Genomic DNA, 21,261 nt, shown 5'->3' with positions numbered 1-21,261 from the left:
TACTGGGCTCTTTACTCTCCCCACTGCCCCAGGGTCTGCTGCTGCCAGATGGGGATTCCCAGAGGCCAGTGGGAGTACTGGGGGGGGGGGGCCCTGAGCATTGCCAACATCTGGGCACATTACCCAAGGCCCAGGAGTTCTACCCAGCAGCGTCAGGCAGGCTCCAGGGCAGCTGGTGGCGATTAGCAGCGTTGATTATCTTGTTGCGGTGCCATCTGGGGTGAGGGCATTGAGCCTGGCCCCATGGGATACCCCACTTGCTGACTTTCTGGGACTGAATGCATGTAAATGTGTCCACATTGATACATGGACTTACATACACACATCAGTGTGTGCATGACTGGTGTTCTTGTGGGGACAGAGTCCATGTTGCCACCTGTGTTTGTGTGCACATGTGTTTATATACCACAGGTGTGCAGGGGTCTCTGCTTGCACAGCTGAGTAATTATGCCTGCAGGTAAAATTCTATGTGTATGTGTGCACATGTCTATGTGTACACACGTAGCTGTGTCTGCACATTCAAACACACGCAGTGCTGTATGCATACATTCTGAGAATGAAATGCCTGTCTATGTTTGGATATGTCCAGGGATATATTTCTGTGAGGTCCCCTGGTTCCTACCTATGTCCTTGTGTATCTGTTTAGGAGGGCATATGTTGTGCGTGTGCACACCTATGTGTGAACATGAGTTCTATGGATGCACGTGGAGTGTGCAACCCAAGTGCTTCGAGAGAATGCATCTGGCTGTGTGCACATGGTCAGAGTGAGGAAGGCACATGGCACATTTTTACATTGCACCTTTGATCCAAGCAGAGGGTGTGTCCCAGGCTTGGCTGTTGTGAGTGCACTTGGGGTGTTATGGGAAGGCATCTGGACTCCCTCTTCTCAGGTCCCTGGGTCCCTGTCTCTGGCTGCTCTGGCCCAGACACCCACTGCTTGGGGCATGAGCAGGGTAGGGGTGGGAGTGGCCAGGATGACACAGGATGGTGTTCAGGCTCAGGGATGGTGGTCTCTGCTGCACCACGGACTAGCTGCATGATCCTGGGCTAGTTACATTGTTCCTCTGCTTCCATTCTCCAACAGCAAGATGGGGTTGAGCATAGACTTCTGCCTCACAGAGTTGCTGTAAAGATGAAGGGCAGATGTGGGATTGTTCAAACAGCCTGGCCCATACATTTTCCCCAGTTCTCCCAAGTGCCCAGCCCTGGGCAGTACTGCTGGTGGCTGGGACTGTGCCTGCCCACTCCTCAAGCCAGAGCCACAGAAAGTCCCACCCCCTGCACTTCCTGCCTGCTGAGCTCAGCACTTCCCAGGCCCCACCACTGTCACCACCACATCTGGGCCCAGCTCCTCGCAGGGACCACAGTGGGGCGCCTCTGTGGCCTGAGGTAGTTGGGGTTTCCACTGACTCAGCGCCTCTGAGTCTAGAGGCGGGAAATCCCAGGCCCGGTCTCTCCCTGCCTGGGTTAGACGGAGCCACAGGCCTGTGGCTCCACGCTGCTGCTTCAACAGGAAGCCCACTCCCCAAATCAAGGCCCTCCAGTTGCTCCCTGCTCAGCCCCACATCATTCCTTACCACTCCTGGGCTTCCTGAACCCATTTCTCGGAGGCCCCTCGATCCTGGTGCCAAGAAAGTTGTTGGCTGCCCCTTGGGGGAGACCCTTCTGCACATGGGCTCACCTTAGTCCGTCTCCCCTGCTTCTCCCTCCTCAGAAGTCTCATCTTTCATCCAACCTCAATTCCTTTTGCTTCCTTAGAACCTGGATATAAAGCAATCACCCCACCCCCACCATCCTCTGCCAAGGATCACAATAATAATGAAAACAGCAGCAAATATTTCTCCCCTATGTGACAGACCATGTCTAAGTGCTTCCACAGGCTAACTCATTTCCTTCAACCAAGGTAAATGAGGCAGATACTATGGTGACCCCATCTCACAGACGGGCAAGTAGAGTCCAGTGCATTTGAAGTGCATTTGAAGCCACAAACCTCAGCGGATGGCAGGGATGTGAGCTCTCCTCCTCTGGACTGAGAAGGAACAGGGCTTTCGTCAGTTTCCCTTCTCTGCGAATGAGGCCAGGGCAGAAGGGGTTAATTTAACCCAGGGGTGGGGGGCTGGGGGATCCTCTGTCCCGCTCCAGTGCGGACAGACAGACGGACAGACTGGGAATGTTAGGCCGAGGAACTGGAAAAAACTGACCACAGAAGCCTGCGCAGCAGCCACGTCACGTCACGGGTTCCAAGATCTTGGGAGGAGGGTCTCCGCCCCCCAGCCTTCGGCCGGCGGGGAAGAGGAAGGGGGGCCCGGAGGCCCCCAACTCCAGGCCTGGCTCTTCAGGCGCTGGGCCTCCCGCCGCCCGCAGGAGCCCCTTCCAGGGCAGCTCTGGGCACGCAGGTCCCCGCTCGCTCGCTCACCTGGCGGGGAAGCGGGAGGGGCGGGCCCGGGCGCATGGCCAGGCCGGGAGGGAGCGGGTGCGCGTCCGACCGCGGCCAGCAGCCGCTGCCGCCGACGCCCCTCCCGCCTCCCGCCTCCCTCCTCCTTGGGCCCGGCGGGCTGGCCCAGCTGGGAAGCATTAGCCGCGCTGGCAGGTCCCCAGCCCCTGGAACCGCCCCTCTTCCCCCACCCGAGTGGCCGGCAGTCCCGGCAGGCGTGTGCCGGCTGCACTCAGCCCGGAGAGCTGGGGCGCCGGGAAGCTGGGGACCGGCCCTGCAGGGAGAGATCGAGGAACCCCAGGCGGCTGGTGGAACCCGGCCCCTGCTTCCCCCAGCCCGCTGCCCTGAGGCTGCCTGGATCGCTCAGCGAGGTGAGGGCACACCCGGCCACCAGCCACTGGTAAGTGGGCATGGACTGGGCTGCCTCCCTGCTCTGGGCTCAAAGGCCCTTTCTGCCCCTGACTTGCTGTGTGTCCTGGGGCAAGTGGCATCCCCTCGCTGAGCTTCAGTCCTCTTTGCTAGGTAGGAATGAGCTCTAATCTCTATTCTGGTTCTACTTTCCCTGCCCACAAATCTGTCCCTCTGTGTTGAGGTGGACATTTCCTTGAAAGCCTGTCTCCTTCCATGCCTGCTCCCTGTAGCTCTCCCGTCAGACTAGGGCTTGGAGTGGAGGTCAGAGATTGGGAGCCGGAAGAGGACAGGAACACATCCACATTCCCGCCTCCACATGTACCCACATGCCACCCACAGTTGGCAGCTCTGCCATTGGCTGGCAGAAGCGGAAGGCCAGAATGGGGCTTGAGAGGTGGGATGTGCACACCGTAGGGGCCAGGAAGAATAGGGTGAGGGCACACTTCTGTCCTAAGGAGAAGGGACAGGAGCCTGCCTCCAAATATTTTGGAACAAGGGGTCCCTTCTGTTCTCGTTTCCTATCCAGGACCAAGGGAGGGAAAGTAGGATTCCAATGGAAGGAATGAGGTCAAACTTGCATAAGAACTTCCCAACAGGAAGGCCTACTGGAGGGGTGGTCACAGGCTGGCTGTGTGCATGTGTGCATATGCAAATTGGGATGTCTGGGTTTATCAGGTGTCACACACGTGAGCATACCTGTGTGCAGGTAGGCTTGTATGCACTCACCCGTACCACGTGTGTGTCTGTGCTTGTGCATCTGCATGCGTTGAGCTGACACACACTTGGCTCTGTGCGCATGAGCTGCCTGTCCTGGGGGAGGCCGAATGATGTATGGCTTTGAGGGCTGCTTGCTGAGCCTGCATTGATTTATCTGGGCCCATCCATCAGGGTTTAATAAAACTAAAAGACGAGCATCCATCAGCAGGGGAGGTTGGCACCAAGGTCCGGAGCCCTGGCGACCTGCTCTACCGCCTACTGTACCCGTGGGGGAAGTTTCCTTGGCCCACACACAGCCCTGGAATACCTGCCAGGAGACTCATCCCAGTCTCTAGCCCCTGACCTTGTGGGTGCCTGGCAGGGCTGCGTGCGCTGAGCCCGGAACTGGAGTTAGGCAGGTACCGGGCTGCTCTCTGCCAGCGCGGTGCTCCAATACCGAATTGCTTCTCACTGTTTTGATAAATAGCCTTTACCTCAAGTTCCATCACTATCCCAACTTTCCTGGCCTCCTAGGACCTTTCTAGAGCTCTCTCAATCCAGAAAACTACCAATCCCCTTTAACTGGCACAGCCAGAGGTTGCCAGGGCCTGGTTTTAGTGCTCTGGCCAGTATTCTGCTCTGGCTGGCCAGTGTTCGTGCCATACCGGTGGTTAAATATTTTGATTATCATCCTTTCCCAGATGCTCACCCCAAGCTGTGGTTGGGCTCCTGAGAGAGACTGATGCCTGGCTAGACTTCTCGCCACCCCAATTCCAGAGCCAGGGCAACGGGGGCTGTCAGGATTCACCCCCGTGTGGAGTTATGCTATGGGAATTCAGGACCTTGCCTTCCTGGTCTCTGTGGTTTTCAGGTGCTGTGGCTGTGGCTGACCCCTCTGGACCAGGATGTGGGTATCCTGGGCTCCTGGTCTGTGGCTGCTCAATCTCTGGGCCACCTTCAGCCATGGGGCAAATACAGGTGAGCTAACACAGGAGGACTGGGGTACCACAGGTCTGCAACTGGCTCCCTGAGGTGCGGGGGCCTTTGCACATATGTGATCATGTATGTACTGGTCATGTGGGCATTCATGGGAAAGTCTAGGGGCTGGGCTTAGGATGGCCTGAAGCGTTGGCAGACTCAAGCCTGGAGAGTGAGCTGGAGAGTGTGTGTGCGTGTGTTTCTGTGTATGCTTCTGTCCCTGAGCACCTCTGTGTTTGCATCTTGGAGTGGCTCTCCGTGTATACACAGTCCTGGGCCTCTGGGGGGAGAACAGCCCCCTCTCCAGTACATAAACCCATCTTTGCGTGCCTAACTGGGGCCAGGGGGGTGGGGAGGAGCCAGCGCTGTGTTCTCCTGCAGAGAGCAGCTGCAGCATCCCGAAAGTGCCTCTGCTCCTTCTCATGGTGGAGAATTCATGCTCCAGCCCCATGCTCCTCCTCCACCCCAACCTGGGTCTCCCACAAAGGGCTGCCCAGAAGTAAAGTCTGCCCCAGACTCTGGATAGAGTAGAGGGGGGGCACTTTCGAGGGTTCAAAGCCAGGGGAATTTGACGTGGCCAACTGCCCAGCCCTGCTGGGTGCCCTCTGGGCTTGGTGGCTGCACTGCTTAGCCAGGCGGGAGCAGAACTCCTAGAGCCCAAATCTAGCCAGCCAAGGGGATAGAAAAACCAAGGTGTGGAAGCAGAATAAAAGGGGTTGTGCAGCGGGGTAGGTGTGGCTGCCAATCCCGTGTGCTCTGTGCGTGGTGTGCGTGCGTGAGAGAGGGCATGTGCGCACCCACACGTGTGTTTCTGCATATGTGTACGGAGTTGTGCTCTCCTCTCCTTTACTAGGTCCCCTGGGGGGCTGGGGCAGAAAGTTTCAACATCTGTAAGGAATCTGGGCCCATTGCCAAGGGGTGAGTCACCCATGGCTGCTGCGATGCTGAAGACAGTGATGGTCTTTCTGTCCAGACCTGGGGGAGGGAGAAGCTGGTGGGGTCACCATGCCCAGGAACACAGGATACCAGGGGGGTCGCCGGCTTCTGGGAGCTGACTTTACTGTCTTGCCCCAGCTTCCCCACCTACCTTGATGGTAAGGCCCCTTTGATTCTAGCCTCTATGTCTCTGATATAGCACCTCCTCAGTACTCTGCCCAGTCAGCCCCAGAGACAGGGATCATGGCCGCCCGCCTGTCCCTTCAGGGCTTTGGAGACTTGCATTAAATTATCCCCTTCTTCGGGAGCCTTTACCAGCTTAGTGGGCCCTGCCTGGGACCCGAGGCCCTGGTGGTGCTCTTGAGCTTGTGGTCCTCTGCAGCCCTCTGTCTCTTCTCCCTGTTTTACTAGATGGTTATCTAGGTGAAAAGTCATTCTGTTAGCTGGGACTTGTGTCTGGCCTGCTTGTCTGCTTTGGATGTGGGAAGCGGAACCCCACCCATTACAGAGAACATGTGTGCCAGCTGCACATGGCATCCCCAGTGGCAATAGTGTCCACAACTCACAAATGTGCAGATGAACACATGCACTCTTATACAACATGGAGTGTGCGCACACCTGACCCTTCCTCACCCTGAGGTGCTCCTCTGCTCCCGCCTGGTGTATATCGTGGAGGGAGTTCATGGATATCCCTGGCTCCCCACTCCATCTGTGCTCTGGGGCTCCCCAGAGTTTCTTTTCTCCCCTGACTTGCTGCCTTACCCTGATGGGGTGGGGAGTGCTGGGAGGTTCAGGTTCCTGGAGTTCTGGTCCTATGGTCAGTGGCCTTGGACTGGGCCTCAGTCTTCCCAGCTGTACACTGGGCTCCTCCTGGGCAGCCAGGGTCGGAGTGTGAGTATGGCCTCGAGGCAGGACCAGGCTAAAGGTCCAGAAAGAGGTCTCTAAACTTGCCCCTTCCCAGGTTCTCCAGAGCCCAGCTGGCCCGTACCCCATCCTGAGTCCCCCTAAAGCCCTTTGGTCCCTTCTTCCAGGTGAGCAATGTCCACCTTCACAGCAGGAGGGACTCAAGCTGGAGCACAGTAGTGACCTGTCAGCCAACGTGACTGGTGAGTGTCCCTCTCATCCCACTCTCCCCCTCCGCCGTCTTCCTGGAGTGGACTGTGCCCTCTTCACCTGCCCACTGAGCTCTTCCTCTGGTGTCTTCCCTGAAGGCTTCAACCTCATCCGCCGGCTCAACCTCATGAAGACCTCTGCCATCAAGAAGATCCGCAACCCCAAGGGGCCTCTCATCCTGCGGCTGGGGGCAGCCCCACTGACCCAGCCCATGCGGTAAAAGCATCAGTGTGACCACGGGGAATCGATACTGACCTCAGCCACACCCCAGCCACTCAATGTGGGGCCTGAGCCCAGGGGCCTTTCTGGGGGTCATGTCATCCAGGAATCAACCTGATCTCCACCTCTGGGGCTTGCAGGGTGGGCTGCAAGGGGGCGCCTGGTAGACCTACCTCCATCTCTGGCTCGTGGGTGGGACCAGGTCTGCAACCCTTGGGCACCATGAGAACACCAAGATGGTGGCAGGAATCTCTCAAGTGTCTTTGCAAGTCTGTGTGTGTGTGTGCACGTGTGTGTGCCTGTGTGTTGTGTGAAGTCCAAATTCCCACCAGTCTCTGGGTGTTCTGGCCCCTGCTTACCTCCGGCTCCATTCCCCAGATGCTCCTCCCTCTTTCTTGCTGCTCTGGTCATGCTGAGCCCTCTCCATGTTCTTTTGTTTCGTTTTGGTTTTGGCATCTCTCCTTCCACCCCTGGCCCAAATCTTCACCACAGGGCGTCCTGGATTCCCCAGAAGCCCTCGCTCAAATCATAGTGGAGTGAAATATCATTTTCTGGGGATTCTTTGTGTATGTCCATCCTCCCCTCCCCACCTCCCATCACCATCAGCCTTCTCTGTCTTTTCACCACTTGTCTCCCCAGCAGCCAGTCCTGCGTCTGGCATCTAGAAGGCTCTCAGTAAATGTGCGCAGAGGGAAGGAGCGCTATGTGCTTGGAGGTGTGTGCCTGAGTGTGTCTTGGGTGGGTTTTTCAGTCCTGAGCCTCAAGCACCCCCTGTGTTCCATCCCCAGACGAGTATTCCCTCGGGGCCTACCCGAGGAGTTTGCTCTGGTGCTGACGTTGCTGCTCAAGAAGCACACCTACCAGAACACGTGGTATTTGTTCCAAGTGACCGATGCCGATGGGTTCCCACAGGTGAGCCCAGCCCCCTCCTCCGCCCTCTTGGCTCCTTGGGGCATCAGGGTAGAGCCAATCCAGACCAGCTTTTAGCCCAGTGTGTGACTCCTGGGGCTTTCCTGCTTCCCCCCACCCGCACCAGAGTCCACCCTATTTAGGATGTACTGCTCCGTTTCCCCCACCCCGTGAAATAAACTTGAGGACCCTTGGCTTTGCTGTACGGTGGTTCTAGGGCTCTGAACCTTTAGCCTGCTCCTTTTCCGATTCTGCACAGATTTCCCTAGAAGTCAACAGCCAAGAGCGGAGTCTGGAACTCCGGGCTCAGGGTCAAGACGGCGACTTTGTATCCTGCATCTTCCCAGTGCCGCAGCTCTTTGACCTGCGTTGGCACAAGCTGATGCTGAGCGTGGCTGGACGCGTGGCCTCCGTCCATGTGGATTGCATCTCAGCCTCCTCCCAGCCTCTGGGGCCCCGGCGACCCATGCGACCTGTGGGCCACGTATTTCTGGGCTTGGATGCTGAGCAGGGCAAACCCGTCTCGGTGAGTGCTGGGTTGGGCCCTGGCTTCTTCCACCTTCTGGGACCCTGAGTGAGCGCCCTGGAGTCTGTATCTGGCCAGGTCCTGCCCTTGCTCAAAATCTTCCCTGGTTCCCCCGGGACCTCCAGATGCAGCCTAGCCTGGCATTCAAGCCCTTGGCGTCCTGGTTTCTGCAAGGGTCCCCGGCACCATTTTCCTTTACATCTCTCCATGCAGCTCTGCTCTGGTCCACTTCCTCCTCGTCACCCAGCTCACCTAGTGCTTTGCCACCTCCGTGCCTTTGCCTGCGCAGGGACCTCTGCTGGCACGACTTCCCTTACAGACCGTCCTCTGCTGAGCCGGCGCAGCTTGCATGGACCTCCTCTTGCCTGTCACTCTGAGCCTCCTCTCCCTCTTTCCTGTACGTGCAGTTTTGTTTTGCTTTTGGTGACAGCTCTATTCTCGATGGTCTCCCAGGCCAGACTGGACTCACACTGAGGTCATATTGTGGGGGGGACATCTTTGTGCCTCATGGGGGAGCATGCAGGACCCAGAACTAGTTGATAAAAGAAAAGGAAATTAACTTGTGTATTCCCTGCAGTTTGATCTGCAGCAGGCCCACATCTACTGTGACCCGGAGCTCGTGCTGGAGGAGGGCTGCTGTGAGATTCTGCCAGGAGGGGTGAGCCGTGGCCAGACACAGCCGCTGGGGCTGGATGCTGTCCAGGGGCACAATGGGCTGAAGATGGGGTGGGGGTCTGGAAGGGGACTTGGGGAGGTCTTCGAAGGAGCCTGCCTCTGTATTGACCCCAGTCCTCCCCGTACACTGAACAGTGCCCCCTGGAGTCCTCCAAGGCCCGCCGGGACACCCAAAGCAATGAGCTCATCGAGATCAATCCACAGATGGAGGGCAAGGTCTACACTCGCTGCTTCTGCCTGGAGGAGCCTCAGAACAGCAAGGTGGGTAGGCAGGGCGGGCACCAAAGAGATGCTCCTCCCCTGACCTACTGAGGTCACCACCACAGTCAGTTAGTCACATGCCAAGCAAGGAAGGGCACTGGATGCCCTGTCCACTGTATACCACCCTGTAGGGTTCAGGGAGGCATCCCACTGGGTGACCCTGGCCCCTTCTACCTGTTGGTATTGAGAGCTTTGCCAATCTAGCTCGGGCACTGCTCAGACCCCCACTGATGCCACCCAGACCCTCTGGTGAGGCCAGGACCCGTCTTGCTGCCCAGGTAGTTTGTCTAGAACAGGGGTACCTGGGGTCAGAGTCCTGGTTGCACTGTTTCCCCCCAGGGCTCCCTCACTCGCCCAGCACCATGGCCAGCTGCCCTGTCCACTCCCAGGTTCCTTGGAGGTGGCAGGGAAGCCTGGTTCCTCCCTCAGCCCCGCCCCCTGGCAGGGCCCTTGATTCCCATCCACCCGGGCTGCATGCCAGCCTTTGACTGCAGGAACACAGGATCCCATTGATTCCCAGCCTTATTTTCTCCGACATCACATGGGCACCAGGGTGCGGGGGGAAAGGGGCGCCTGTGGGGGTGGCCTCAGGAACCTGAGTAGGCCCTTATACCCTGGGAGGTGCCAGACGCCAGGCTGAGGGGGTACCTGGGGCCCACGTGCCCTCCCTAGGTGCTCCTTTCCAGCACAGGCCCAAGAACTGCCTCAGGGGGTCTCCCTTTGCTCTGTCTGTCCAGGTGGATGCACAGCTGACGGGAAGAATCAACCAGAAGGCTGACAGGGGAACGAAGGTAGAGATGGTGGGCGTGGGGAGGAGCCTGCGGTGCCCTCTGTCTGCCCTGTAGGTGCCCTGTGTAACCCCTTGGAGAAGACACCCCCACTCCTCCTGCCTGGACAGAGCCCAGGTTGCGTAGGTGCCAGCTCTGAGCAGGAAAGAGACACAGTGCCTGGTGCTCTCTAGAGAGCCCACTCCTGCTGGCTCTTGGGCAGGGGTGTTGGAAGAGTGCTTGACCTCTGAGTTCCCTGCCCACTCCCATGTTCCCCTCTTCCCAGGTCCATGAGGAGACAGCAGCCCATGAGGTAAGCCTGCCATGTGGGCTGGCCAAAGAACTCAGTTGAGGGGTATCACATGAACCTTTGGACAAGGCCTTGGGGCCCAGAGCCTGGACACTGGGGTGATGGAGGCCTATACAACCCCACATTCCCCAGAGATGCCTGGCCTGTCTGTGCACTGCCTCTTCCTGGGTTGTGGGTCAGTAGCCCTGGAGGGCGGCCTTGTCCATGGAACCCCTGATTTCTGCTCTTCACTCTGCCTTGTCATGCAGTATGACCCAGGGCCCACTACTGTTCCACTCTGTCCCCTCATATGGAAAACGACAAAATGGCTATGGGTCTAAGTGGGTGGGAAGCCAGGGGCAAGGCTTGTTTTTTAGGATTTCTGTCTTCATGCTGCTCTCAGATCATACCCAGGGCATGTGTGATGCTCTATGGGTATGGCATGTGCTGTGTGTGTGTGTGTGTGTGTGTGTGTGTGTGTGTGTGTGTTAGGTAGGGGTGGGGTGCAGAGGGCTGATCCCCAGGGCTCACAATTGACCTTCAGGCCTGTTCTCCCCTTTCAGTGTCCACCCTGTGTCCATGGAGCCCGAGAGAGCAACGTGAGTGAATGGAGGGTGTGCAGGATAGGGTGGGTGAGGGCTGGGCGTGGATGTGGCCTGGAGTCGGCTGGGCTGCCTCCTGGTTGAGGACAAGGGGGTCTTTGTGCATGTTCGCACTCCCTCCCTGCTGTCTCCCTGAGCTAGGCCTGACCCCACCCCCATCCCCACCAAGCCAGGGCTGCGTAGAAGATGGCCTCCTGCCCTGTGTTGGGGTCCAGGGTGGAATGGGCATGGGGTGGTGGCTGGCAGGATGGGATCAGGACTTGGCTGCTGATCCCATCTCTGCACTCCCCACAGGTCTCTGGCCTGCTCTGTTTGGAAGGCTTCACGCGTCACCTTGCAGGCCTAGGGAAGGGGCGAGCTGGCTCAGCTCACACAGCCCCGAGCTGCATATTATTTCAGGGCCTGAGCAGATTTCCCTCTTCCCCTTTGATAACTGGCTCTAGCCCAGCTTCCCTTTGGGGGTCCGGAAGGACCAGGGAAAGGGGCTCTGTGTGAGCCCAGCTGGTACCCAACTGTGCCTCTTCCTGGGGCAGCATGAGTCACTGCTTTTCCATAGTTCGACATTCTGACATGTCACACCCCACCTCCCTTCAGCTCCAAGCCCCCTGATTTTGAGGGACACATCAGGGAGCACCCTCTCTGCTGCCTTTTCCTCTTCCTATCCTGTCCTCCACCAAATCTAAGGCTGATGGTCCCCAGATGTGCAGGGGTTACCATGGCAACTGAGTGCCAGGTTATCCCAGCAACTGGGGGGTGGGGCTAGCCAAAGCCAGGCAGTTAGAGAAAGTAGATTAGACCCCTCTGAACGATCCTAGGAAACAAGCCTTGCCCCTCATTTCCCTCTGACCCACTTTTAAAGCCATGGAAATAGAGTCAGCATACTGACCGGCCTGGGAGGCAGAGAAGGGGCTGAGATTCAGGTTACGGGGTCCTGACACGATGCTGTGTGACCCTAGCTGAATTGCTTGCCCTCTCCAGGCCCCTGGTTTCCTCCCGCTGTCCCAAGGCATAATACTCTCTTCTTTGTCCCCTCAGGTCACACTAGGTCCCTCTGGCCCCAAGGTGAGTCCTGACAGCGAACAAGGTGGTCTTGCCTTCTTTGGTGGCCCCATCCCATCCCTTAGTGTGTAGCCCTGTGGTTGTCTGTTTATGTCAGGACTCTCAACGGTATGAGTGTGGGGTGATTAAGTGTGTGTGTGCTGGACAGAGCAGGGACTTGTGTGTGTACAGAGATGTCAGGGCTGCCCTTCTCTGATGCCCTATTGTGCACTAGGCCTGGGGCCACACGTGGGCACATCTGTTACCTTCTTGATCTGCTTAGTGCTTGTTCTGCAGGGTGAGTGCTCTCATTTTCCTCCAGGGTAAACAGGCCTTGCTGTGCCTATGTGTGTACGACTGGGTGTATCAGAGCCGTGTGTGTGGACATGGATAGGTGCCTCTCTGGGACACATGTTTGCATGTGTGACGAGGGGTTGAGCCGAGTACCTGTGCCCAGGGGACCACAGAGCTGTGGGTGGTGGGGTGGGCAGCACCTGCCTATGCTCACGAGCGATGTGACTCCTGGAGCCAACTTCAGGGACAGTGGACTGTGTGCCAGGCTCTGTGCCACCACCCTGCCTGTAGCATCCCACTTCTTCCTTGCCACAACCCTCGAGGCAGGAGCTGGCATGAACCCCATTTTATTGATGGGGAAACTGAGGCTCAGAGAGGTGACACGACTTGCCCTGAGTCACATGCTGGCCAGATGTGAACTCAGGCAGCCCGATCCTCAGCCATGGTGGGCTTCTCCACCCTGCGTGTGTGTGACTGTGCATGTGTGTCTGTGTACTTCTCCGGATGTGCTGCATGAGCTGCACAGGGGCGTGGGGGATGTGATACCCTTGCCATGAGACTATAGGTTTGCCAAATATAGCCTCTCGGGGTGGGAGGAGCATGTGGACGGTGCGTATGGAGTCCATGTGCTGTGTGCACGGTGGGGGTTGTGGTGGGGCTGGATGCTGGCCACGCACATGTGTAGGGGGTGCACGTTCATGGAATGGGTGGGTGGAGGAGCCCAGGAATGGGGAGCACTTCCTGGAGGCTCCCACATGCTCCCTCTGGTCACAGACACCATCTGGCTTCCCCCACAGGGAGGGAAAGGTGAACGAGGCCTGCCTGGTCCATCAGGCTCCAAAGGAGAGAAGGGAGCACGGGTAGGTGCCCCAGCTGGGTCCTGGGGGTGGGACAGGATGTGAGCCATCACCCCATCCTCTCAGCATCAAGCCTGACCCAGGGGAGGCTGAGGGCAGGGTCCCTCTAGGGGTCAGCGTGTGGAGTCCTCTGTTTTCCAGGAATACCTGGGCCTTTCCTCATATAGCAGGTCTAGGGTGACTCCCCCAGGAAGCCCCAGCTCAGATCCCTGTTCCTCACCCCCAGGGCAATGACTGTGTGCGGATCTCCCCGGACGCTCCACTTCAGGTAAGACCTGAGGTGAGGCCCACTTGGGGGCCAAGACGGGGTCAGCTTCTCTGCACCCCGTCATGCCAACCCGGGGCCCTCTCAACACCTTGTCTCCCTGTTCAGTGTGCAGAAGGCCCAAAAGGAGAGAAGGGGGAGTCAGGAGGCTTGGTGAGTGTGGGAGCAGGGAGAGGGCCGGGGCGGCGGTCAGGGCCACCATCTCCCTTCCTTCCTCATCGCTTCTCTTGTGTCCCCCCTCCTTGCCTCAGGGACCCTCAGGACTCCCTGGCTCCACAGGCCAGAAGGTAACAGGCTAGATTTGGAGTGGCGGGTGGCGGGGTGGTCTGCAGGCCTTGCAGCAGCAGGAGGGAGGTGTCCAGAGTCTCCCTGGAGGATGGTGACAGTGGGCAGAGTGGGTAGTCCCCTCCCACTCCTCCCAGCCCCTGCACCTTGTGCCAACACCCACCCCATCTAGAGGAAAATGTCACAGACTCCCCGAGTAAGTGGCCTGGCTGGTTTTGAAGCTCCTTCTGTTCTCTGCCCTCCTGTGGAAGCCATTCAGTTTCAGGGGAGGCAGAGACAGGGCTCTGGAAGGCTGTCGCCGCTCCCCCAGGTGGAGCTTCCAGGGTCTTCCAATCCTTTCCTAGTCACTTTGCCTCTTCTTTCCCCAGGGCCAGAAAGGCGAGAAGGGTGACGGAGGCCTCAAGGGCTTGCCGGGAAAGCCAGGCCGAGATGTATGTTCCTTGGGACCCCTCCCCCACGACAGCCCCCAGCCTGGGATGGAAATGCTAAAATTTAGCCAGGGCATGCCCCCCACCCGCTCTTGCTCAGCTGGGAGGACAGGGCCCAGGGAGGGGAGCAGCTGTGCTCAGGAGGCGCAGCAAGAATGGGGAAGAAGAGGCCCGGAACCCAGGCCTACAGATCCCGCCTCAGTGTCCTGAGGATGACATTTGACAACCTGGAGTGGGGCCAGGGGGCAGGCAGTGAGGATGGACCTGCCGCCTCAGTGGGGAGGTGTCAGGCTGTCCTTCCACCTGCCCTCCTCCCCACAGGGCCGGCCTGGAGAGATCTGTGTCATTGGGCCCAAGGGGCAGAAGGTGAGTGAGGGTCTGGAGGTGCAGAGGGCAGTAGGGCTGAGGTGGCCACTGTCTCACACCCACTTGTGTCTGTGCCAGGGAGACCCTGGCTTTGTTGGGCCTGAAGGTCTGGCAGGAGAGCCTGGACCCCCCGGTCTTCCTGGGCCCCCCGGGATAGGACTGCCTGGAACCCCAGTGAGTACCCTGTTGTCTCTCCTGATGTCCTTTTCTGAGACCCCCCCTCTCGCCCTGGCCATGGCTGGGGAGGGTAAGGCCTGTCCAGGGATCCTGGTTGGAAGGGGTTTAGGGTGAAAGATGTCACTGTGCAACAGTGATGGGTTGGGTCCCTGGGAAACTTCCTTCCACCCTGTTTCTGCCCTCAGGGGGACCCAGGTGGCCCTCCAGGCCCGAAGGGAGACAAGGTAAGCCCAGGCAGGGTGTGGGCACGTGGAGGGGGGCTCCTGCTCAGGGCAGAGGGGAGGAAATGGGGAAGAGGGGTTCCTGCAGCAAGCGTGTCCCAGAGAGGAGGCCAGGCATTTGACTGAGGTGGCTTAGTTCAGCCTGGCCAGGCCCTTGGTGCTCACTGAGGTGGGCCTTGGCCTGTGTTCCAGGTAAGGGACAGGCAGGGGACAGGCAGGCCGAAGCCTGGTAATGACAAGTTGGCTTTCACTGCAGGGCCCAGGCTCCTTTTTGATGAGCAAAAAGCCCTGAAAATATCTGTCCCTGAAAATGTCTGTTTGTCTGTTTGTTTCCTCTGGGGTCACTCAGGTCACCTCCTCACCTATTACCCCAGGGAAAGGCACACAGAGGCCTCCTTTTCTACCTTCTTTTGTTTGAGTTAGACATGGAGAAGAACAGGGAACAGGAAGGGAGGGCTTACTGAACAGATGGGAGATTTGGCAGAGAGTATCCTGCCATTCAAAGAAGGGACTGGATGGGGAAGGGGAGATTGGGCTGAGGTCACATCTTTTAACCTTCTTCTGACCATAGGGCAGCTCTGGCACGCCGGGAAAGGAAGGCCCTGGTGGCAAACCTGTGAGTGACCCTGATCTGGTGGGGGAGAGGAGAGGGTCCCTACCCAGCATGCCTGGTCTGTTCTTTAAGGCCTCTGAGGGTGGGGGCTAGGTCTTTTCTTGGCTCCCAGTGCCCCCACCCTGTCACTAATGCCCCCTGCTTCTTCTCCAACAGGGGAAGCCAGGGGTACCAGGGATGAAGGGAGAGAAGGTGAGTCCCAGGCCTGGTTGCGCAAGGTTGGGGTGGGAGTGGGAGCCCCTCTCTGCAGATAACACAGCCTCAAGGCCCTGGGTCCAGGCTGCGAGGCCTTCCTCAGTGGCCCTCCTCTTCTTTGTTCCTGTGGAATGCACTGTGGTATGTGGCTCTGCCATCCAGCTGGTCTATGAATGAGGCAGGTCAGTGAACTAGCTCCCCTCAACCCAAGCTTCAGCGGGACACATTCATTCCTTATGGCTTGCTGTGGGGTGTAGTTGTGTGGTGTCCAGGAGGTGTGTGTGGGGTAAGAGGCCCCTGCAGTGTTCCTGCTCTCCACATTTTTTTTTAGTTCCAGGGATTGAACCCAGGGGTGTTTAACCACTGAGCCACATCCCCAGGCCTTTTTATTTTTTTTTATTTTGAAACAGGGTCTTGCTAAGTTGCTTAGGGCCTTGCTAAGTTGCTGAGGCTGGCTTTGCACTTGTGATCCTCCTGCTTCAGCCTCCCAAGATGCTGGGATTACAGGCATGTGCCGCCACGCCCAGCCTTTCCGTCCACTTCAATGTTGGGGACAGTGTGCTGGCCACCTACCCAGTGTCTCTAGAGCTGGTGCAAGCAGGAGGCTTGCACCACTCGACGTTCCCTGGGGTCTCAGCCCCATCCTGTGCTCCTGTGGCCTTTCCTTTCTTCTAGGGTGACCCCTGTGAAGTGTGCCCAACGCTACCTGAAGGGTTCCAGAACTTTGTGGGGCTCCCTGGAAAGCCAGGGCCCAAAGGGGAACCTGGTGATCCTGCACCAGCCAGGGTAAGTGCCACGAAGGGACACCCCTCAAACACACACCTCACACACAGAGACCAACCTTGGGGGCATGATCATGGAGAGGAATGGGGCAGAGGGACTGGGTGCCTCTCATGGCCACAGAGTTTGTGGGCAGAAGGTCAAGGCCATAAGGGGATATGAACCATAGAGCTTAGGGATGAACTAGAGTGTCACCCCAGGTCTCCATGGCCACCTTCTAGGACTCTCCAAGAGACTTTAGGATGCCTTTTGGGGAAGCTGGGGTGGATCCAACCCTTATTGTGGGTGCCCAGGCCTGTTATTGGCCAGAGGCAAAGGAAGGGAGAGGGCTGGGCTGGGCTGGGGTCTTGGCCTGGTCTCTCCACCCCACTGTCTCACAGATCCTCTGTTTCAGGGGGGCCTGCAAATTGCCGGACAAAAAGGTGATCGGGTACGTACAGGAGCTTTCCATGGGGGTGATTTCTCCTGGCCTCATTTCCCTCATTTGTTACATGGGCTGGCTGACAGCCATCCTTCTGCGGTGCTGACCTTGAACCCTGGGACCCCTGGGTGTTTGAAGAGCATGTGTTGGGTCACCTTGCTGTCCTCATATATAGCCGTGGAATTTGGGGTGCCCTGACATGCCCAGTCTCAGCCCATAAACCAATATTCTCTGCAGGGAGACCCTGGCATCCAAGGCATCAAAGGAGAGAAGGTGAGGGAGCCCCTGCCCTGGCTGCCCCTCTGCCTTCCAGGGAGCCTTTCTGATCCCTGCCTTCCTTCCCCAGGGGGAGCCGTGTTCATCGTGCAGCTCAGTCGTAGGAGCCCAGCATCTTGGGCCCTCTACAGAGGCTAAAGGAGATGTGGGCTTTCCTGGCTCTGGTTTGCCTGGCCTTCCGGTGAGTGACCCACCCTTACCATGCTGGTGGCCTTCCTGGCTATTCAGGCCCTAAGTCTTTGGGCAGGGACCAGGAGGGGGGCCATGAGGCAGGTGTCCCAAGCCTGTATCCTGATCCCTCCCTCCATCCCTGCACTGCCCTGGGCTGTTTACCTGGGGTTTCCTCTGAGCCCCTTGAGGTGCCATTTGTATAGCAGAAGGAACTGTCCAGCTGCCTGCAGGGTGGGCATCAGACCTTCCTCTTTCTGGCTGGACACTGGGACACTGGGGTCTTGGGAACAGGCAGTTGCTGTGACTCTGTCTTGGTTGTTTTTCAGGGGAAATCTGGGGCTCCAGGGCTGAAAGGAGAGAAGGTGAGACCTGGGTTTGATGCGAGGGATGCCAGGGCTTCTTGGCAGGGAGGCAGGGCAGGGGTGGCCCTGGGCAGGGCACAGGGGCAGAGATCAAGCTGTAAATTCACAGTGAAATGCATTCATCAGTGTTTTGCAGACCAGAGACAAAGAATTGATTTCTGAGAGCCTTCATGTTCTCCAAGAGAATTCTGTCGTGTTTGATGATAATCTAAAACCCTTAAGCACATTCAAGACTATATTATAGTAAAATAATATTTAGCATTTCTTTTCTGCTGAGTATGTGTTGGGCACTGTTCCAAGTCTTGCACATACATTAACTTCTTTTTATTCTCCCTACACCTTATGGGGAAGGTGCCCTGTTTGTTATTCCCATTTTAAAGATGAGGAAAGGGAAGCAGAGGAAGCTACCCAAAGCCACACGGGTGTTTGTAGAACTGGGATTTGGGCCCAGGAAGTCTGGCTCCAGAGTCTATAATCTTCACTACTCGGCCGGGTCACTCAATTTCAGTGCCCGTGTTACCGTTTGTATTTATGATTGTGTGGGAGACAAATGACAGCGTTGAACTTCTAATGGGGTGTTACTCAAATGAGGGGTTCTGTGGGCATACGAGCACCCAAGTGTGAGAAATACCGAGCTACATGTGCAGACTCGACTCAAACAGGCAAATCTCATGGCATTTCTCAGAGTTTCTGTGCGCCTCCCCGCCTGCCCCGCCACCTGCTTCTCCTTCTAGTCTTTTCCATGTCAGCAAATGTCATGTATTCATATCCCCAAATCCCAAACCTGGTGTCATCTTTGACTCCTCCTTTCCCTCTGTCATCCTCCCCGCCATCCCCTCCAGCAGGTCCTGTCAGCTCTGCCCGCAGCTCCTCCCTCAACGCCCCCGCTTCTCTCTGCCTCCGCTGCAGCCACCTCAGTCTGGGTCCCCATCATTTCTCACCTGGATGGCGGCAGCTCCTCTGACCTGCCTGGGGCCTCTGCAGCCCTTCAACGGTCCATTTATCATCCAGTAGCTAATGTGGCTTTGCAAAAAGGAGCTCAGATCACATTTTTTTTCCCTGCTTACAATTCTTCAGGGACTTGACTTTGTGCCACAGTCCTACTGGGCTTCACCCTGGATGACCCCACCCTGCCTCCCCTTCCAAATTCGTCTGGGTCTTTCCCTCCTCTGCTTTACTGTGCTTTAGCCATACTGGCCCTCCTTCCATTCTGGAATACCTCAAGACCATTCCCACCTGCTAGATTCTCTACTGGTGGCTCCCATTAGAAACATCTAGAACATTTTTCCTCCTCACCTTCCCCCTAGGTTTTTTTTTTTTTTTTTTAAACCAGCTGATCTTATTTTCTTCTCTCTGGCAATATAATGTGTTGTTCCTTCTCTGACCACCTTCCTGTCTCATCGTCCTGGTTGTCCCCTTCATAGCATTCATCACTGTTTTTGATTATTGTTTAAAAAGTTCCAAGTGTGCAGGCTCCACAAGGTGTTTTGTCTGTGCTGCACACAAACCCAGCACCCAGCCAGCACCCAGTACAGAAAGGCATTCAATAAACAGCTGTTGGGTAAATGAATGGATGCCCTCTGGGTGCTGGATCCCGGGCAAGGGTGGAGCTGGGCTCTGAAGTGAGACAGGAAGCAGAAGCTGCTAGCCTGTGGCTGCCGCAGGCTCCCTTGGGGACTTGGGGAACTCCTTTTCCCTCTTCAGGCCTCTGCTTCTCCGGGCAGGAGACAAGAGGGTGGCCTAGACATCCCAGGGGGCTGCTCCTGCAGTTCCAGGCTCGGGCTCGCCCTCTGCCGCCTCCTCCTGCCTTTGACCATTTGTTCTCTGTTCGACCCTCAGGGTAATTTCGGGGAGGCAGGGCCAGCCGGCAGTCCGGTAAGGATGGTTTGGATGGCAGCAGCTCAGGGCTGGGCGGGGGGAGGACAAGGCGGGGGTGCTGCCCACTGACTGGGAACTGATAGGCCTGGGCTGTGCCTCTGCATGGCCCAGGGTGAGGCTGGGCATCATATGTGGCTCCTTCTTGTGTAGGGGCCACCAGGACCAGTGGGACCAGCAGGTATCAAAGGAGCAAAGGTGAGTCGGGGGCATCCCCTGTGTGCGGTGGGCATCCCCCCCACCCCCAGGGTGGACATTCATCTCGCTCTGCTCTTCACCCCGTGGGCTCCTCACTGCCTGCAGGGTAAAATCCAACTCCTTAGCCCGGCGTCAAGACCCTGATGACCTGGTCCCCACCCAGGTTTCTCTCCTGTGTTCCCACTGTCTCTCCTAGATGCCCCCTGCCCAGCAGAGGTGCTGCGTCAGCTCTGGCTATATTTCATGGCCCCAGATCCCAAGGGGAGCCCTAGGGCCCCAGGGCCTAGGGGCCCCTAACCCGGCACCCTTGCTCTGCAGGGGGAGCCTTGTGAGCCATGCCTGGCGCTGTCCAGGCCTCAGGAGGGGGATGGCCGTGTGGTGCACTTGCCTGGCCCGACTGGAGAGAAGGGGGAGCCTGGGCTTCCCGGCTTTGGCCTACCAGGAAAGCAGGTGAGTCTGGGGGCCTCTGGAGGTGGCAGCGGGCAGGGCTGGAGAGAGCGGAGAGTCCCTCTGGCGTCTCTTGACTAGGCCCTGGGCAGAGTAGAGCACTGGAAGTACCTGGAGGGGTTGGCGCCTCTGTCTTTAGCAGAAGGTGTCGTGAGGAGCTCTGCCTGGGACACAGCAGGGCAGGCAGGAGGGGCACCACCCTTGGACCAGACGGAACTGGCTTCTAATCCCAGCTCTGCCTTTTCCCAGATCTTTGGCTTGAGTGCATCAGTTCTGTTCTCTGTGCCTCTGGGTTCTGCCTGTAGAATGTGGTCAGCTGCCCGTGTGTGAAGCCGTGAGCAGCAGGCACAGGCACGGCAGAAGCGACACTTATGGCCCTGAGCATTGCTCTCGTCACTGCTTTAATAGTAACATTAACATTGAATGGCAGCCTAGGGGACACTATGTGCCATGTGCCGCTCCGCACACATCAGCTCATCACATCTCACAAGAACCCCATGGGCAGAAGCTCTACTAGTTTATCATCCCCCATTTGACAGATGGGGAAACTGAGGCACATAGGTAAGGTAATCTGTCCATGTCACACAGGCAAGGAGTGTGGCTCAAGGCTCCTCGCCACCTACACAAGATTCCTCCACTAGCTGAGAGCAGAGAGTGCTTTTCTTTCTGTCACATCCTCTGGTCTAACAGGGCTGGGTGCTCAGGAGTGTCCAGCGTGGGTGAATGGGTGCTGGGAACGCTCTCTCCTCAGGGCAAGGCCGGAGAGCGTGGACTGAAGGGGCAGAAGGTGAGAGAACCTGGGCGGGCATGTGGGGGGACCAGCCCTTCTCGGAGGCCCTCTTTTCCTGGCTGCCTTGTGCCCACTGTACTCCCTTCCCAGCCCCAGCCCCAGTGAGGGACTGTGAGTGCCTGCAGGTCCTAAGGGGCAACCTGCCCCCAACTGGGCCACCCCACACTCCTTGAGCCCCACTTCTTACAGGGTGATGCTGGGAATCCTGGAGACCCTGGCACTCCAGGGAGCACAGGACAGCCAGGGCTGTCAGGAGAGCCTGGGGTTCGGGGACCTGCAGGGCCAAAAGGAGAAAAGGTCAGTCAAGGGGCACAGTTTGTTGCATGGGCAAAAAGAAACCGGGTGGAAGCGAGTGAGGAGGGGTTGCAGGGCAAGCATGAGCCTCC

The 21,261-nt window shown here is 57.7% G+C and overlaps 1 protein-coding gene across 2 annotated transcripts in view; it reads left to right on the top strand.

The window, feature by feature from the left end:
• The first annotated feature begins 2,665 nt into the window (after positions 1–2,665).
• Positions 2,666–21,261, top strand: part of Col16a1 (collagen type XVI alpha 1 chain) — a 48,020-nt gene continuing 29,424 nt past the window's right edge. For both annotated transcript variants that reach the window (XM_026391748.2, XM_026391747.2), the window contains exons 1-32: positions 2,666–2,834; positions 4,413–4,519; positions 6,487–6,561; positions 6,667–6,784; positions 7,576–7,699; positions 7,956–8,222; positions 8,800–8,880; positions 9,033–9,158; positions 9,896–9,949; positions 10,212–10,238; positions 10,778–10,813; positions 11,852–11,878; positions 12,946–13,008; positions 13,232–13,273; positions 13,379–13,423; positions 13,522–13,557; positions 13,924–13,986; positions 14,305–14,349; positions 14,428–14,523; positions 14,712–14,750; positions 15,319–15,363; positions 15,517–15,552; positions 16,231–16,341; positions 16,730–16,765; positions 16,994–17,029; positions 17,103–17,213; positions 17,530–17,565; positions 19,405–19,440; positions 19,594–19,638; positions 19,957–20,088; positions 20,837–20,872; positions 21,065–21,172. In XM_026391748.2, the coding sequence (XP_026247533.2) occupies positions 4,447–4,519; positions 6,487–6,561; positions 6,667–6,784; positions 7,576–7,699; positions 7,956–8,222; positions 8,800–8,880; positions 9,033–9,158; positions 9,896–9,949; positions 10,212–10,238; positions 10,778–10,813; positions 11,852–11,878; positions 12,946–13,008; positions 13,232–13,273; positions 13,379–13,423; positions 13,522–13,557; positions 13,924–13,986; positions 14,305–14,349; positions 14,428–14,523; positions 14,712–14,750; positions 15,319–15,363; positions 15,517–15,552; positions 16,231–16,341; positions 16,730–16,765; positions 16,994–17,029; positions 17,103–17,213; positions 17,530–17,565; positions 19,405–19,440; positions 19,594–19,638; positions 19,957–20,088; positions 20,837–20,872; positions 21,065–21,172 (2,205 nt within the window). In that variant the 5' untranslated portion in view covers positions 2,666–2,834; positions 4,413–4,446. The remainder of the gene's footprint in view (positions 2,835–4,412; positions 4,520–6,486; positions 6,562–6,666; positions 6,785–7,575; positions 7,700–7,955; positions 8,223–8,799; positions 8,881–9,032; positions 9,159–9,895; positions 9,950–10,211; positions 10,239–10,777; positions 10,814–11,851; positions 11,879–12,945; positions 13,009–13,231; positions 13,274–13,378; positions 13,424–13,521; positions 13,558–13,923; positions 13,987–14,304; positions 14,350–14,427; positions 14,524–14,711; positions 14,751–15,318; positions 15,364–15,516; positions 15,553–16,230; positions 16,342–16,729; positions 16,766–16,993; positions 17,030–17,102; positions 17,214–17,529; positions 17,566–19,404; positions 19,441–19,593; positions 19,639–19,956; positions 20,089–20,836; positions 20,873–21,064; positions 21,173–21,261) is intronic.

The sequence above is a fragment of the Urocitellus parryii genome, chromosome 11 (genome assembly GCF_045843805.1).
Source record: "Urocitellus parryii isolate mUroPar1 chromosome 11, mUroPar1.hap1, whole genome shotgun sequence".
In the NCBI taxonomy this organism is placed as follows: domain Eukaryota; kingdom Metazoa; phylum Chordata; class Mammalia; order Rodentia; family Sciuridae; genus Urocitellus; species Urocitellus parryii.
The sequence above is the reverse complement of the archived record's forward strand: the minus strand, read 5'-3'. Positions and strand labels throughout refer to the sequence as shown.